This window comes from Planococcus citri, chromosome 1 (genome assembly GCF_950023065.1).
Source record: "Planococcus citri chromosome 1, ihPlaCitr1.1, whole genome shotgun sequence".
Classification (NCBI taxonomy): Eukaryota; Metazoa; Arthropoda; class Insecta; order Hemiptera; family Pseudococcidae; genus Planococcus; species Planococcus citri.
In genome coordinates, this window is record NC_088677.1 from 31,199,344 (window position 1) to 31,216,470 (window position 17,127).

At 36.1% G+C, this 17,127-nt stretch overlaps 1 protein-coding gene across 4 annotated transcripts in view; it reads right to left on the reverse strand.

The window, feature by feature from the left end:
* The window catches only part of exd (extradenticle), a 163,770-nt gene that overhangs the window by 44,037 nt on the left and 102,606 nt on the right, over positions 1-17,127 (reverse strand). For all 4 annotated transcript variants that reach the window (XM_065343753.1, XM_065343754.1, XM_065343755.1 and 1 more), the window contains exon 3: positions 1,801-2,051. In XM_065343753.1, the coding sequence (XP_065199825.1) occupies positions 1,801-2,051 (251 nt within the window). The remainder of the gene's footprint in view (positions 1-1,800; positions 2,052-17,127) is intronic.

Consider the following 17,127-nt stretch of genomic DNA (forward strand, 5'->3'; position numbering starts at 1 on the left):
AACGGTTTCGGTTTTATCGAAAATCCCCTCCACCCCAGCAGCATCTTCGTCCAGTTCGACGAATTTTCCAACTACCTGCTACTTTTCTAGACCTTTTTACTTCACCAATTTTAAATACCAATGTATCTACGAATCACGATTAACAAGTATGTACTTATTATTAAATAGCTAACATCGAACCCGGTAGGTACACTTGTTTTATTTTTGTGAATACTTTGTACGTTTTGAATTTATTTTTTTTTCACATCGTCTTTCGTTGACAAGGTTTATCTGTCTTGATTTATTCATTTTTTACAGAGTACATTAGGTGATAAAGTGTTGCAATATTTTTTATCAACTCTGAGTAATGTTTGTTGGCGTATTGAGCAAGCAAAAAGTGCATTGTAATAATGTACTTTTTACGTTATACACGACTGATTACCCCCCTCCCCGGTCCCTTTCGTGGACAATGTTTTTCGAGATGCAGAATATGTGTGTAGATAAATGCTTTACGATGTACTTGTCTTGTATATAGTAAATTGTAGTAGCCTTGCAGCTTACCATAGTCCTCAATGGTTGAAAGTGAATCTACCTGGGGGAGGAAGTATCAATGGGAAGGGAAGGGAGGGACGGTTTCACATATGTTGAGTTTCGTTATACCAATTTTCACGCACAAATGTGAGATTGAGTTCGAAATTCTCCCTGTGTAGGTATTTAATTGGCTTAAAAATAGAAGGTAACTTCAGGTAGGTTCATGATTGATGGAAATTGAGTCATTTTTTAAAAAATCGAAGGTCACCTTTTTCGCCCCCCTCCCACCCTCTGCTTAGTAATTCACAGTTACAATTTTAGCAGTTCCGTCAACAAATTTAGGGTCTTGCAAATTTTTGTAGTTTTCATAAGATACATTTTTGCAATAATTTTGCAAAAAAAAAAAAAACAGAATTAAGAAATTTAAGTTAAGTAGGCAGCTGAAACTTTGTACCTAGGCAGTTTTTTCAAACCATTTTAAACCATTTTTCCTTTTTTGTTACCATTTTGAGGCACATATTTTCATGGAATATGTAGAAAAGTGTCTCCAAAATTTCAATTTATTGAAAAAAAAATTCGACAAGCAGCAACAACCTTGTTAATTGTCTTCTGAATTCGGGTTTTCTAGGATTTTGAGACACCTTTCGAATTTTCCCGATTTTTTCACTACCTCCCCCCCCCCCCCATCGACCAATGCTTTGATTAGTCACACAAAAAAAATCATTCCAAGGTCTACATATGAAATATAAAAACTTGAAAAAAAGGATTGTTTTAGGGGTGCTAAATTTTAAAATCCAGCGTCAATTTTCGGCTGTAAGACATTTTTCATTAAAGGATGGAAAAAAATGTTTGGGAAAATCACGAACCGAGAAAACTCCAAAAACATTGCATAGTGCGATTCCAATCTAAAAATAAATCAAATCCCCCCCCCCACCATCCAAAAGAAGAAAATATTTCAATTTTTTTCATACAATTATTTACAGACTAAATGAATCCGCAATTTAAATTTTTTGTAATTTTCAACCCTTTGAAGCAAAATTATTACGAACTTGAGAAACCTTCAAACTTGTAAGTTTTAGTTCCTTGAATTTTTTATACTAAACTTCAATTACGGTTTTGAGTCTCGACAATTTCTTATGGGAGCTGACTAAAGCCATATTGTTTTTCTCTCTCTCACAAAAGCTATATTCCTAGGATGTCATACCCAACAAATGGGCTAAATTCAAAATTGGTCATCGGAATCACCCCTATATTTCTACAGCACCCCATTAAAAACTCGTGTTTTCTTACCTGTTCGTATTTTTCTAATTCTTGATGGTAAATTTGTCTAATTTGAGCCAATTTTGCTCGGTAATCTGAATGTTCGATAGCATTATCGGGTTGGCCTGGACCTCCTGAGGCGGCGGCCGATGCGCTGGCGGCGGCACCTGCACCACCTCCTTTTTCTGGTCCGGCAACTCCTTCAGCGATTAACATGTTATCTAGCCTCATCAGCTGCGGATCTGGTGGCTCTTCTTCTTGTGTATTTCGTAAACTTAATACTGCAACAGAATTGAAAATAATTCAAATATTAGACGACGAGTATTCAACAAAAAAAGGTTGGCAAAACCACATCATATAGGAGTAAAATTTCGCGAGAGCGATTCGTTTAATAAGATTTGCCATTTTAAAAACGTCTCTCACATAACCTCTTCTTCTCCATCGACAAAAGAATGTAAAATTTAAACTCACAACTCGTATAATACATACAACAAATACACGCACGTACAGTGAAGAAATTTCCTCTTTTTTTTCCTTCACGCTGCTCTTATCGCGTATGCATAGCCGAAATAAATACATAACGCGAAATTTATTTGAAAATAGTCATCAAGATAGCAAGAAAGAACGCAATAAAAAATCTTCATTTTCTTTTAAAAAGAATTCGTTGAAGGGTTGTATTTTCGATGGTAATGTTTTTCGAGTACGGTAGGCTATAAAAAACCCTTACGACGAGCCAAGGTGTGCGGTGGCGAGTCAGTGGTTCTCAACCCACGTGTCGGCTCGGGCTCGTTCATTTAATCGAATTTCTTTCACAGGGGTACGCCATCAACAGCAGGTACGAGTATAACGACCGCCGAAAAAAAAACCACGAGATGCTTATACCTCTAATATGGCAATACAACAACCGCCATCATCGAGCCAATAAATTGTCACCGAAAAAAAAAGAAGAAGAAATGAGCAGTACACCACCGTGGTGTTTAGGCCTGTTGTCTAATTAACGATACATCTGCGACGACGACAGACACCAGCAGGGTGAAATTATATCCTTGTCCAGGCCTAAACAGTAAGTATACTCGAGTATACTACAATTTCTCTATCTCTATTTTACGTATACCCGACACAAGTTTGGGGGCGGACGAGGTATGCGTGTAAGTAACCCTTTTTCTCAACAGCTTCGCCCTGCCTACCTTCGCCTCACAACCGACCGTGTTTTGCATCGAACAAACGCGCTTGTCGCTTGACAATGTGCTAAATTTTAAATGAAAGCACGTGTTTCTAAGTGTTTTTTATGAGGGTTATCCTTGAAAAGACTCGACTTCAGATTATATACAGCATGAAAAACGCTCCTTCGTCGACGACGACGACGACAAGCGAAAACGTTGTTATCGAGCTTTTATAATTTTTTTTGCAGTGTACAACTTTATTGCTGCACGGTAGAAAGAGCGCAGTACGTATCATTTTTCTCACCTCTGATGATACGACATCATTTTTTTCACTCTTGACTACATTTTTCTACTTTTTAAAAAGTTTTTGTACGAAGTTGGTTTAAAAATTTTTTCCAGCGATGACGTCTAGTTCAAGTTCACATGTTGATACTCCTTTCATCAGCAGAAATGCATTGTCAGGTGTCATTTATTCCCCATCTCCCTCAAAAAAATCCAAAGATGAACGAACAAACAAAATTGAAAAATAAACCAATGGATATGGGCCAAAGGAGGTGAAACTTAATGGATTCTTTTGAGATCTAGAAGACCATCCCCACCCCATTTCAGGTGGGAAACACCAGATTTCCAAACACATTTCGAATCCCGCCACTCGAAATTAACCTAAGCTGTCCAAATTTTAAACACTGTAGGTCTTGACAGTTCTCTGGGACATCTCTTTTTGACTTTTTTTTTTGACAAAAAGTGAGAGAGAGTTTTAGATAATTTTGGAAATTTTTGGCAAAAAATAGAGCTTTTGATAACTTTGACGAAAGGCGAGACTTTTTCCAGCAACTTTGACAATTTTGGCAGAAAATTTGATTTTTTTTCAAATTTAAGCACGAAACAGAATTTTTGGCTCTTTTAGATGTTAAGGTAAAAAATCAGAAATCAGGTAAGTGAGTAATTTTAGCAAAAATTATGACTTCTGACAATTTTGTCAAATATGGGATTTTTTGTCAATTTTAACAAAAAAAAAAAAAAAAACAGTACTCTTTCAACTAAGTCAAAAAATGATACGACTTCTACAATTTTGGCCAATTCTCAAATCAAATCAAATATATTTATTGCAGGTCACAGCTTTCGCTGCATTTACAATGTCATACAAAAAGGTACTAATAGATACAGGTAGGTATGAATAACAGTTAGCATACAGGCCATTTTTTAAATGTTACATACATTTATAGAAGGGTTTAAAACGATAAAAATTATTGAAAATTGAAAAATAAAAAATAAAAATATGAATATAAATGAAGTAGAATACTGAATGAGAAAAAACAAGTAAATAAAAAAAAAAGAAAAAAAAAAACACAGGAAAACAAAGTAAGCTTATGAGTTTAGCTGTAGCATTTCTTCAACATCATAGAACGCATATCTCTGTAGCCAATTTTTCAACTTCTTCTTAAAAAGGTTTTTGGATTGTATATTTTTTAGTTCTTGTGGTATTTTATTATAAATTTTTGAGGCCATAAAATCAACGTTACGTTGCATAATTTTTGTTCTTAAATTTTCACCTATTGCCAAATGTTTGAATCTTGTTTCATATGTGTGAGAAGGGACCTTGAGATTTATTATTCCATTCTTTATCATAATACACAGTTGAAGTATGTACTCACAGGGAGCTGGCAGTATCTTGTTTTCAATAAAGACTGGTTTACAGGATTCTCTTGGATGTTTTCGAAACATTATTCTTACAGCTCTTTTTTGTATTAATAGTACACGTTGGAGTAGACTGGGATTACCACCCCAAAGTGCTATTCCATAGCTTAGATTAGAATGAAATAGGCCAAAATATGCAAGTTTTAAAGTGTGAGAGTGTGTTATTTCACGGAGCTGTCGTAGTAAGTAGGTATAAGTGGAAAGTTTTTTGATTAAATGGTCCACTTGGTTATTCCATTTCAAGTCAGAGTCTATTAGAACTCCTAAAAATTTAGTTGAATCTATTATCCTGTAACTTTCTGTTATAGAAGAAGGTACCTTACCAAATCCCAAGAAATGTGTTTTATTTAAATTTAGTATCATTTTGTTTGCCGAAAACCAAGCTATCAACCTATTCATGATGCCCTGAATGTGACTACTATCAATACCTTCATCTATTTCTAGAAGAGCTGTTGTATCATCCGCAAATTCTGTGAGACTGTATCCAAAATAAGGTGATAAATCATTGATATAAATAATAAAGAACAGTGGACCTAAGATGGATCCTTGAAGTACCCCTTGCTTAATAGGTTCCACATCAGAAAATGTGCTATTGTTGATTTTTACAATTTGGGCTCTATCAGATAAGTAGCTTTTGACCCAATCTGATAGTATACCTCTAACACCATATCTCTCCAATTTTTCTAGCAGAATGTTGTGGTCAACCCTGTCAAAAGCCTTAGACAAGTCACAAAGAACTGCTAATAGATTTTTCTTTTGTTGGAGACCATTCAGTACCTCATGAACAAATTTATAGATTGCATAAGTGGTATTCATATTTTTCCTAAAGCCAAACTGGGATGGGTGGAGTAATTTATGTTTTTCAAAGAAATCTGATAATCTTTTGTGGAATATTTTTTCAAATACTTTAGAGAAAACTGGGGTAATTGATATTGGTCTGTAATTATTCAGTTTATCTCTCTCTCCATTTTCAAAGACAGGTGTTACTACACTAGTTTTCATTTCATGTGGATAAACACCCTCTTTTCACCTTTCTGATAGGTTTTTAGATTTTTGCTATATTTTCATGACTTTTGGATTGAAACAAGTTACAAGGATTACCCTGTTTAAAATTCTCATAATCTTCTAAATTCAATAAAAAAAGTGAAAAATACCCCTTCGCCTTCTTCCCCTCTCAATTAAGATCAGCAAACAGCAAAATCGTCAACAAATTTCACAAAACATATAACTTTTGGAACTTTCAAACAATCGACAAAGGATTTCCTGCTGTTTTACGCTTATACAGAGCTTAGCTCCAAATGACGTAATGACCACGAAAAAACCATCGCGACCCTCCTCTTCTTCACACATCCCAAACACCTTCGTCATTACGTACTCTTGATAAGAACGGTACACAATGTCAGGTCTAACAACAGTTACACGTGCGCACACTACGACTCCGGCATACGAATAAAAGTTGAATAATCTCGGCTCGCGGACCGGGCACGGTGAAAAAATTCAAGCTAGGATTGGTTTAAAAACATCGTAAATGTCCAGCCACCGTGTAGTAGACTTTAATAAAAACTTCGCTTCACTCACTCGATCCTCACCCAGCGAAAAGCCATTTTAAATTCAACGTCGGACGGTCTCTCTCGCTTTTCGCCTAGTACCGGGTACTTCGCCGGATCTAAAGTATTTAACTTTCCACCAGAGTTTGTAAACTCGCTGCCTCGGCGTGCGTTGAATTTTTCTCCCTATTTTTCTGCATACGAAGAAAAAGAGAGTAAAAAAAAAACTCCAAAGTGAAGCGAGAACGTTTTTAGTAAACGGTTCGAAAAAACAACCTTTTTGGATACCGGAAGCCGAATAATACGACCAACGAAAAATATTCCAACGAATTAACATTTTTTTTTTCCTCTCAAGTTTTGTTACTGCAGCTTGTTTTTTCGCCTTTTTCTCCGTTTCTATTATTTTAACGTTGGGATTTTTTTTTTAAATTAACAACTTCTTGAAGTACAAGTAGGTAGGTTTATTCGTTGACAGGAAAATTGTTTTGGCTCATTTTTACTCGTAGAAGAAATTTCCAACATTCTTATTCCAGGATTCAAAATTTCAAACTCCTAATTCTGTTCGTTGGGACCATATTTTTGTTAGAAAATTGAAATTGGTTAAAAATGATCAATAAAAAAAAAAAAAAAAAAAAAAAAAATGGGAAAAAAATTCAAGAGCTGAAAACGTCTGTGATTCATCAGTAGCTCAGTGATGTTTCCCTTCAAGAAAACAGCTGTGAGATTTTTTAATGAGCTGCCCATGTAACTTGATCCAAATTTCACGACGCAACACCTTCAAATTTTCCAGAACTAAACGTAAAAAATTTAAGCCAACCTAACAGCGTTTTTTTTCACCAGGTGACTCATACATTTCCAATTAGAAAACGAAGACACAGAAAACACGCGTCAACATCAAACACCTCGATACAATCGGGTATTACGGCAGGTCGTGGAAAGAAGAAAAGGAAAACCTGCTGCCATCGTCGATTAAATCAATCGACATGGTCGACAAGCGGTGACAACCCATACACATAGTCGTCCGTATGCACAGCGATATTGGCTTCATGGCAGCAGAGCAACGCGCCGCCGTCGTCATCCATCTAAGGCCAGGGCCACACAAACACGCTGAGTATGACACACAGACGAGCAATATTCGCGTTTCAACACCATAGACACAATGTAGTATATAAAGTCAACTACTACCAGTATAATGTGGGGCAAAGGAAGCGAAGTTTTGAAATATTAGTATATTTATCATAGAACCCGCAGTAAGATAGGTAAGGCACTGTACGCTAAGTTCTTCCTCTTTCTCGACTCCCTATCTATTATTCAAAAACTGTTATGTGTACTTTTTAACGAGCTATTCTTCGCTTCCCCCTTTCGGTCGTCCTTTCACGTCATATTAATCCGTCTGCACTTCTACTACCTTTAATACCACCACAAGTGTAATTTGTCAATCAACCAAATTCTCGTCGCACGTTTTTCTTCCAACAGAGGAAAGGAAAACTTTCGTATACTTTGACGAAAAATAAAAAGAAAACAAACTCAACGCCCCCTCCGGTCCCCTTCATTTTTAGCCAAAAAAAAGGTACAACAATACCGCAAATAAGACCTAACAAACTAATATTTCATCGTAAAAAGAAATATCTCTTCTATTAAAGGGTAATAAACTATTTATCTCTATATCGGTAGCAGGTAACTGAGAAAAGACTCCCTGATGAGTCTCGTGAGACGTTGTTCATAAAAAGCCGACTGCGGCAAAGACGTATTACTCTTGAGACGGGTTTCATTTCTTTTAAAAACTCAGACACCATTTTTCCTCTTTTTTCCCTCTTTCTCCCTCGCACACACCGCAACAACCACGTAAACAGAAGGCGATGAAAAAAAAAAACGCACTATCGTCGGCTAATAATGCCATTTGTCGCGACAAATCTTTCAGAAAATTTTTCTTCTTGTAATTACCGCACGCTGCTCGGAATTTCCGCCATTTCGTTTCTCCCATTTGTTGTACATAATATTGTAATTATTATACGAGAGAAAAAAAATAACGTTCTATTTTCCTGCTTTTCCTTTGCATTTACTCACATTTCATAAAACGGAAATACGCTTCTCATGTATCCTACGAATATTCACAGCTATTTGTAAATCTCAAATTGTCGTTCGATTAAATCGCCATCCTCCTACGCGACTTCGATCCCTGAGAGAAAAAAACATCGCAAGTTCTCAGTTGCATCTACTTATATCTCGATTAAAGGAGGCATTTCGAATATAGTCATCGCAACAACTAAAAACCTTTCGGTTTCACAGGTAAATTCGTTCGAATTTAGCGCTATGGTAATTAGTATACGCCAGACAGGTGTATTAACCGCTCGCGATAACACTATTTCGGCGAAAATATTTGTCAACGGATGTACAAATCATCGTACCAATTAATCGCCGGATATTTGAAATTATACAACGAGATATGCGAACGCCATCGCCAGCGCGAGTACTTTTTGCCATATCATATTCGCTCGCGATTCCAACAGCCTGCTGCAATTCGTGCACATCCTTACAAGATATACATCTACCTACACGTACGCCGATATTCTCCAAATTAAAGCAGATAAAAAAAGGGGGTTAATAAACGGAACCTTCGGTATACGAATACGAAGGAATTACCAATTAAACGACGTGAAATATTATTCAAGGTGTCCCAGTTTGGATTGGCAAGATGGAATTTGACGATAGAACTGGTTGAAACTAGAGACGGATGGATGAAGAATCATTAGGTAACAAGAGGAGGGGGGAGGGAAGAGAGAAAACAGCTGTGATCTTTAGGTTTTCAATTTCTGTATAGTGTCATTTTTTGGAGTTAGATTGGAGTTGACTTTTTTTCAATTGTTTTTTAGAATACTTAACATATTTTTAACGTTAACTTTTCAAACAGGTAAGTTGAGAAATTTTTTCAAAGAAAATTTATCAAAAAGTGTCGATTTTTGGGGAAAACAGTCAAAAAGCGTCAATTTTTGAAAAATAGACAAGAAGTGCCTTTTTTGGCACAATTGTTTAAAAGTGTCCATTTTAGGTAAAATTGTCAAAAAGACACAATTTTGTGCCAAAATTGTCAAAAAATTCCCGTTTTTCATCATCAAAGTTGATTTTTGGCAAGTTGATAGAAAATTGTACTCAAAAAATAATTTTACTTTTTTTTGAGTTTTCAACATAAAGAAGTATGTACTTTTTAGTCAATTTGAACTGATTTTCTCAGCTGTTTGTTAACACAATTCATAATTCATGTGCATTTTAGCAACTTTTCTCAATTTTTTTTTTTTAATTTTAGGCATTGAAAATTTTCAAACATTTTTTATAATTTCAAATAAATGAAAACATTACTCAATCAAATGTTTTCCTTTCAAATTAGAAACAAAATTCAACTTTTTTTTTTAAATTAAAAAAAAACTGTTTCTTTTTAGTTTTTCTTCAATAAAAAAAACTTCAACTTTTTTATGTATTATGTCAACTTCCTATAAATTCTTCAATATTTTACTTTTAAAAAATATTTCTTATTTTTCGTTTTTTTTTTTTTTTTAAATTACTATTATTCAGAAACGTGCTGACAAAATATTCACAAAAAATGAGTAATTTTGTCAAATGAATTTCTTTCAATTTTAATTTTTTTTTGTTTCGAGTAAAAAAAACCGAATTTTTCAACATCTCTGCAAAACATTGAAATTATTGTTTCGTCAAATTATTATTTTCATTTCAAACTCTGCATTAAGTCCTTGTTTCATTTCTTTCGAAAATGATTATTTTGAAAGATTTCCGAATCTGGTCGTGTTCCATTTCGAATTCAAACACTTTTTTTCATCATAATGCTTCAGAAGGACAAGATGCTATGCAATTATCGATAAATATTTTGTTGAGCAAAAGAATCCAAAATTTAAAAAAAAATCGAACTTCTAGAAAAGAGTCATCGATTTAGATTAAGAGCTCAATTTTTTCTTTTTTTTTAAGGAGATTCGGTCTAGGAACCCTTCTATACAGGTATTTGAACTCAATACTCAAACACAAATTGAACATTTACAATATCAAAGAGAAAATCAAACATTCTCTCTTCGTCTTTTTCACTCCCAATTACACAGACATGAAAATCGAAAGTAAATACAAAATAACTCATAAACTACAAATTCTGAACATCTCAGCATGAAAGATTCAAAATCCCATCAAACCCAGATCGTTTTGCTACGTTTTTAGACACCAACAACATACAAGTTACCCAAATATTTCTACGGTATTCGTCGTCGAATCATTATCCGTACACACTTGGAACACATATTCGTTTCAATTTTAAATTTCTATCTCGATACAATCTTCCGTATTCGTATTCGTCGTCGTCGTCGACGTCGTAGAATTATACAAATTCTCGTCTCTTCCTCGACTGTAGCAATTTTACGAAATTATACAAATAAGATGCGAATACTCAGCCAAAACTAGCAAAGTGAACGCTGCTACGAGCCGTACAGCGAGGTTTATTATTAATACCATCCGAAATAGGGACTTGGAAATATTTGGCATTCCGATTTTCGATTAAGCTTGCCGACCCCGAATGCTGCTCCTATATACTTCGAACACTCCCAACTCAACTGAACTCTATATACGGACGGATTGAAGAACGAATGACTTCGATAAAATGTGAAGGGCAGAGTGTTTTCAAAAATCCGGAACAGGATGAGAGAACTGAGAAGTAGCGCGCCCCCGAAACGCAATCTTGCTTTAATAATGCTTACGGTTCGTCGCCTTCTCTAACTCTTTTATTAGGGGGTTTCAAAGTATGGTGGTTGGTTACCAACCCCTATATAGATATGGTTTATTTTCTCAATCAATTTCGGTAATGTACATTCGAATGCGTTTTGCAATTAACGTCGAATATTCTTTCAATTTTGAGGAGTTTATAGATAGCAAAATTTCTGAAGACGCGATGACCCTGCTCAACATTTTGACCCAAATTGTACTTCTCCTCTTTGGTACGATAACTACATACAATTTTTGAAAATTGACAACTCAATCACTTCAAAACAAGCCAACATCCGATCAGAATTTTTTCGTCGAAAAAATTTTTCCAACTGCAACTCATACGAACAAATTATACGCCAATACAATTGTACAAATGAAAGAACACAACATCATATGGCATGCCTATTTATAGTCCTCTCGTGTACATCTTCGCAATAGCACAATATCGTGGCATTTCATCGTCATCGGTTAGACTACGCGTGAAATTCACCGTGGTGAGAATTTTATCGATTTTAATAAGAAAACACAATTCGAGGAAAAGATCAATCTTTTCACATTATTCTCCGACAGAGACGTACACAAACTTATACTTCAATTACTCAGCGGCACCGAATATTCTGCAAATTAAACGCGTTAAAAGTTTAGCATCAATTTTGACGTTCACATCGCCGTTTGCGGATTTGTAATAATTTACATTTCAAAAGCTACAGGCGTCGACGTCGCACTTTTTATAAAAATCGAGAAAATACTTTATTTTTTCAGCTCGCTGAAATTCGATAAAACGTCTCCCCCCCTCCCAAACTCAGGACAGGAAACTTACATCGAGAAATAGATATATTGGAACATCGTTCAATTTTTTTTTTACTACCATTTACCTTCTTACTTTTCCATACATTATGCATTTTCTCAATTACAAGTTCCATTTGCGTATTACCATCTCACGTGTACTTTCTGCTCTTTCGCTATTCATTTCAAATAATATACAACTAGGTACGAGAATTCAGCGACTCTGCGCGTATAGATATAGGTAAGGCATTCCGCACCTTTATTTACCCCATTTTTTGCAGTTCTTTTTCCAGCCATTTTTATTACTCACCTTTTTTCTCTTTTATCAAACCGAGCTCGGAACCGTTTTCGGAACGAACGAGAATGAAAAAAAGTCGACTTTCCTCAATTAAATTCCTCGGAAATTAAAAAGTTGTGAAAAAAATATTTATTTTCTTGCCATTTATTCGACTGGTGCGCTTCAGCATCGTATTGAAAGAGAAATTTCCATTAAAGACGATCGCGACTACCCTTCTTCGTACACATAACTTCCAACTTTTAAATTTTATTCGAATTAAAAATTCTCGTGAACGAATACGACTGGTACGGGAGTATTTTTTTAGCTTTCCTTCTATCGCCACCGCCGACTCGTTTCAATAAATTTTCATCAAATCGATTATCATCAGCGGTAGCGCAGCACGAAATATCCGAAAAATGTACCATTCGCGTCATCGTTCAGTTCAGATAAGGGTAGGCGGCCAGTAGAGGTGGAGTATCGCCCTCGACGAAATTTTTTTCGATTATCGATCTCATCTATTAAAAAAGACGATTCCTGCTGAGGGAGAACACTTGCTTCGTCTATACAGAAATACAAAAAAAAACACGATACCGGTGAAATATCAACTTCCACCTGGTCATACAACAATATTGCAACTTCTTATACACAAATGGAATGCTTAATAATCGCGTAATCCCGACGACGACGCGACGTGGACATTGGACAAGCAGATAACATTCTGCGAACCAACTAAGTTGGCGTGTACTATACGTACACAGACTGTGTGTACTCAGAATACACACAGAGTAGAGAAATGAAAACCACATTCTTCCAGGCATGAAATACGATAGGACCACAACTCGGTATTGCCTTCTATTCTCGACAACGAATTCTTCAGCGACAGGCGAAATGTTTAACCAGCGATGTAAACTTACAAATCGCATTTATATTATACGTACACCAGTATGAGGTAAACCTACTTGCGGTATCGTTCAACTTTACCCGAAAGTTCATCGGCTTTTTTCATCCCTTTAGCTCGATCCGGACGTAACTTCCTTCACTCATCTAGCCAATCAACTCGAATCAAGAAACACGAACCGAAATGTACGTTCGACTTTTTTTTGGACAAAGTTTTCAAAATTTTCAAAATCAAAAGAAAACATATTTTTGGTTTTTCAAAACGGAAGTGAAAAAATGCTAGTGAAGTCCACAAATGGATTAGATTTCAAATCGAAATTTAATTTTTCAAAATTATGAGCCCAACTCCAGCCTATAGGACTCAGTTTTGGTTTCGAAGGCGAACAGTCATCAGAACAGAATCAGCGTCTCCAAAAACCTTGATTTTGACACCGATGGCATTTTTCAAAAATTTTGATCTGTCTCTTTCGCTCGCTTTTTATTTTTATGGAGAGTTTAAGTTTTGATTTTACTCTATTTTTTACATGCATAAATTGTTTTTTGGGTCTTGGGTCTGTCTGAAAATCCAAAATTTAAAAAAAAATCGCTTAACATATCAAAATTAATGTTTTTGATCCCAAGTCGAATTCACTTTTATTTTCATTTTTGATGTCATCTAATAAGTGGTAAGGACTCACCTCGGCCCTACAACAGAATAATGAAATCATCATCCTCAAAACGATTCCTCAACACCTACACAGCTTGCTTATGGTGATATTAGGTTAGTGGGTGACAAAGATACACGTTTAATTTGTAATTTAACGAGCAAGAGGGAGGGGGGCAACGTCCAAACACACCGTACACCGTACAAACGAAACAGGCAAAGGATGAATGGGCGTCTCCGGTTCGAAAATTGAGGCTTTTTGCGCGACTGCTAACATATTTGCCAAAGAGACTAGGACATTCGGCGAAAGAAAAAGAGAGAAAGACAGAGTCATCGGGCGGTAAACTCATTTAAAACGCATTTTCTCCATGTCGGGTGTGGAAAGAAAACTATACACCGTTAATATTTCTCTCATTAGGGGTCTATCTGCACTGCAGCGTCGCAGTCGCGCCTCCCCCCTATCTCGGGGTCGCTCGGTTGCCTACTTTGTCCCTTCGTCTTCGTCTTCGTCGTCGTCGCGCATATATGAGCAACGAGATTCCACCAAATTAAGGGTACGATGACTTGGAAAACATTTAGAAGCGCGCCGCTGAAACCCCTACTTTTCCAAAATACTATACATCTTACAATCTTTTCACCATCTTGTGCGACCCTTCGTTAACCTTTTTTTTTCTGCTTTTTATTTTGTCTTTCTACTTTTTCTTTTCTTTTAAATTTTATATCGCTCCCATGCCGTTTCATCGTTAAGGCGCTTCCTGCGACAGTCATATATCTTCGTTTTTCTTTTAACGGTAAAGTAAAAAAGACGCGCAGCGCAACCGTATATATTATGTCACAAATCTCGTAGTCGATTAAGCCTTCTGTTGAGATCGCACATTTTTTTCGTCTTTCTTTTTATCTCGTTAATGGCGAATTAATATACCCCGCTAGTCTTTCCTCGGGTTCAACTGTTGAGGGTGGAATTATTATGCGTAAGGGCTTCTTCATTGCGTTGATGCGTTACTCTTTTTTTTCTGTTGATTTTAATTTCAGTCTATTTCTTTCTTCGTTTTTTTTAATTCTGCAGTTTTTTGTCTTGTTTTGGGGGTGAGAATATCAATTTTTTTCAATTTTTTGGGAGGTTTATTTTCATATTTAGTCGATTTTTGATTTTTCAATTCAATTTTTTCACTTTCCAAATTTATAAAATTGGATAAAATGTGATTCAAAAAAATTTTTAAGACATCAATGGCTTTAAAATAAGCCTTATCACTCATAAAAACAACTGAAAATTTGAAAGAAATATATAGGTACATAATATAAACAAATCTGAATTATGCCTCAATTTTCTTTTGTCAAAATGAAAAATTGAGATCTAGATACTTTATCGCTTTTGAAAAACTTGAGATTTACCTCAAACTCCGGATACACATAATTTGAGCTAATTTCGAATCAAAGTCACAATTTTCTCAACTCACAGGCCTTCGTCAGCAATCCCAAACGCAGGTTTTAGCCAAAGCCTGAAGAAATTTCCTTTCCTCAACTATCTAATCATAAGTATAACGGCACCACTAGAATGCGAACGTGTCCGCGCTTATAACGTCGCCACATGATGTCTTTGTTTATCGTAGCAGTTATCAAAGCGTCGAGTATACGCGGACAATTCGTGTACCATGACTTTTAACGGTTCATAAAGGTCACCGTATTCTCTCGCCATTTTAAAGCGACGTCGGCGGTATCGCATTGTCCAGTTCTCTGTATGATGAACTTGTTTCTCCGTGTGCATCAGCATCTGCATACACGTGATTAGAAAGACCTGGATGACGAACGAGTATAGTTTGAGAAGTATGAGCGATGTCATCATTATTTTTATGACAAAATTTCATAATCAAAGGGGCACCAAAATGAAGTAATTTGAGAGAGGTTCCAAAATTTAGTACCCACTAGGTCCATAAAATAGTTAAAGAGTAATTAATTATTTCCCTACCTTTCCCCTACCCCTTATCAAATTGAATTAAAATTCAGTTGTCAAACTATTATTTAGACTGAAAATTGGGTAACAGCATTGAGAATCCCTGAAGGCCTGAAATGATTCCATAATTCAAATTTGAAAATTTCATGGTAGTCTCGAAGTTGAAGAAGAATATGGAGGGAGGGATGGAGAAAGAGGGGTTATTTTAAATTTTTCTAGCAGCCCCGGTTAAGTATATTCTGCTTTACTTCACTAATTTTTTCAAAATTTGACGTCGAGGAGAGGGGAGCTGCACCAGAATACCAAAAGGTGATATTTTCTAGTAGAATAGTATACAGGGTGGCTAAAGTTTGAGGTTCCATTAAAATTCGTTCAATAAATTTAAGCTTTTCAATTTCTGCTCGAAACATTCAGAAATATAGCCTCTGAACAAAAATTTATTACACTCTACAAGTGGGAAATTTTACGCTTTAAAATTTTGTTTTCCTTCGCCTCCTCGATATGACCTTTTTTTTTTTTTACCAAAAATTGATTTTGGAAATTTCCAAAAAAACGACAACAACCAATCCAGCGAACCTATCCACCAAAAAACCGGTACCTAGATCTACCCACCCCCTCACCCTTCTGCATATTCAATCCAATTTCACGTAGTAAACATTATTGAAAACATTTTACAGAAATTTTTAACCCAATTTTACCATTTTGCGTATAGGTATTGCTCTCGTCGAAATAAACGTACGTATACGATAAACCGCAAAAAAAGGTTACATTCGCGTCCCCCATATCATACGTATAAATCATTAATAGAAAGAAACCCCCAACCGACGAACGAACGAACGAGCGAATGCCAGAGAAAGACGACCAAATACAGCGAAAAAGAGACGGAGAGATCGACTGAAAAAAAAATGTATTTCGCATCGTCGGAGGATATAGCAAAAGGAAACGCGAACGGGCAGGAAATGTTAATGTACAGACATACACATATGGGAAAATGGTTCTTCGTTCATTCGTCATGCGGCACAACATGTATTATAAAAGGGGTATTCGTGGATGAGTTTTGAATTGCTGTTAGTTCAAGCTTTTCCTATTTATTCAATTCCTATCTCAGCTTTTCATACCCTTCCGTCGAATACTGCGCGCGCTCTTGCTCTCGCTGTGCCCTTGCTTGGCTGCCTTCATCCTGCAGCCATCATCGTCGTCTTTCTCGCTATAGTATATACACATACAACCACGCATCTTTCTTCTCTTATTCTTATTCATCGAAGTTGCTTTCATTCATTTGTGAGTTACCTCTTTCGCCATAGTACATACGTATACTTCCTTTGCGCACCGCGTGGCTTGCTCCAGCATTTTATTTTCCATCCTTCTTGCCGTGTATAGTTGCGTCTCCCTCTTCCTCAAGTCCTTACATGTGTGTATACCATGTACCATAATAACACACGTACTACGTAGGTAGGTACATAGTACAAAACGAATACCGAAGAAATAAAAGCAAAGGAAGGTAAAGTGAAACGAGAACTTTCTTCAGCTGTTTTCTCTCCACCATCAACTCAGCTTCGGTTCGACCGAAATTCCTCCACCTCTCGCTACATCTTTTACCAACCCTGACCGTCTAGCTTATACGAAACTATAAAAAT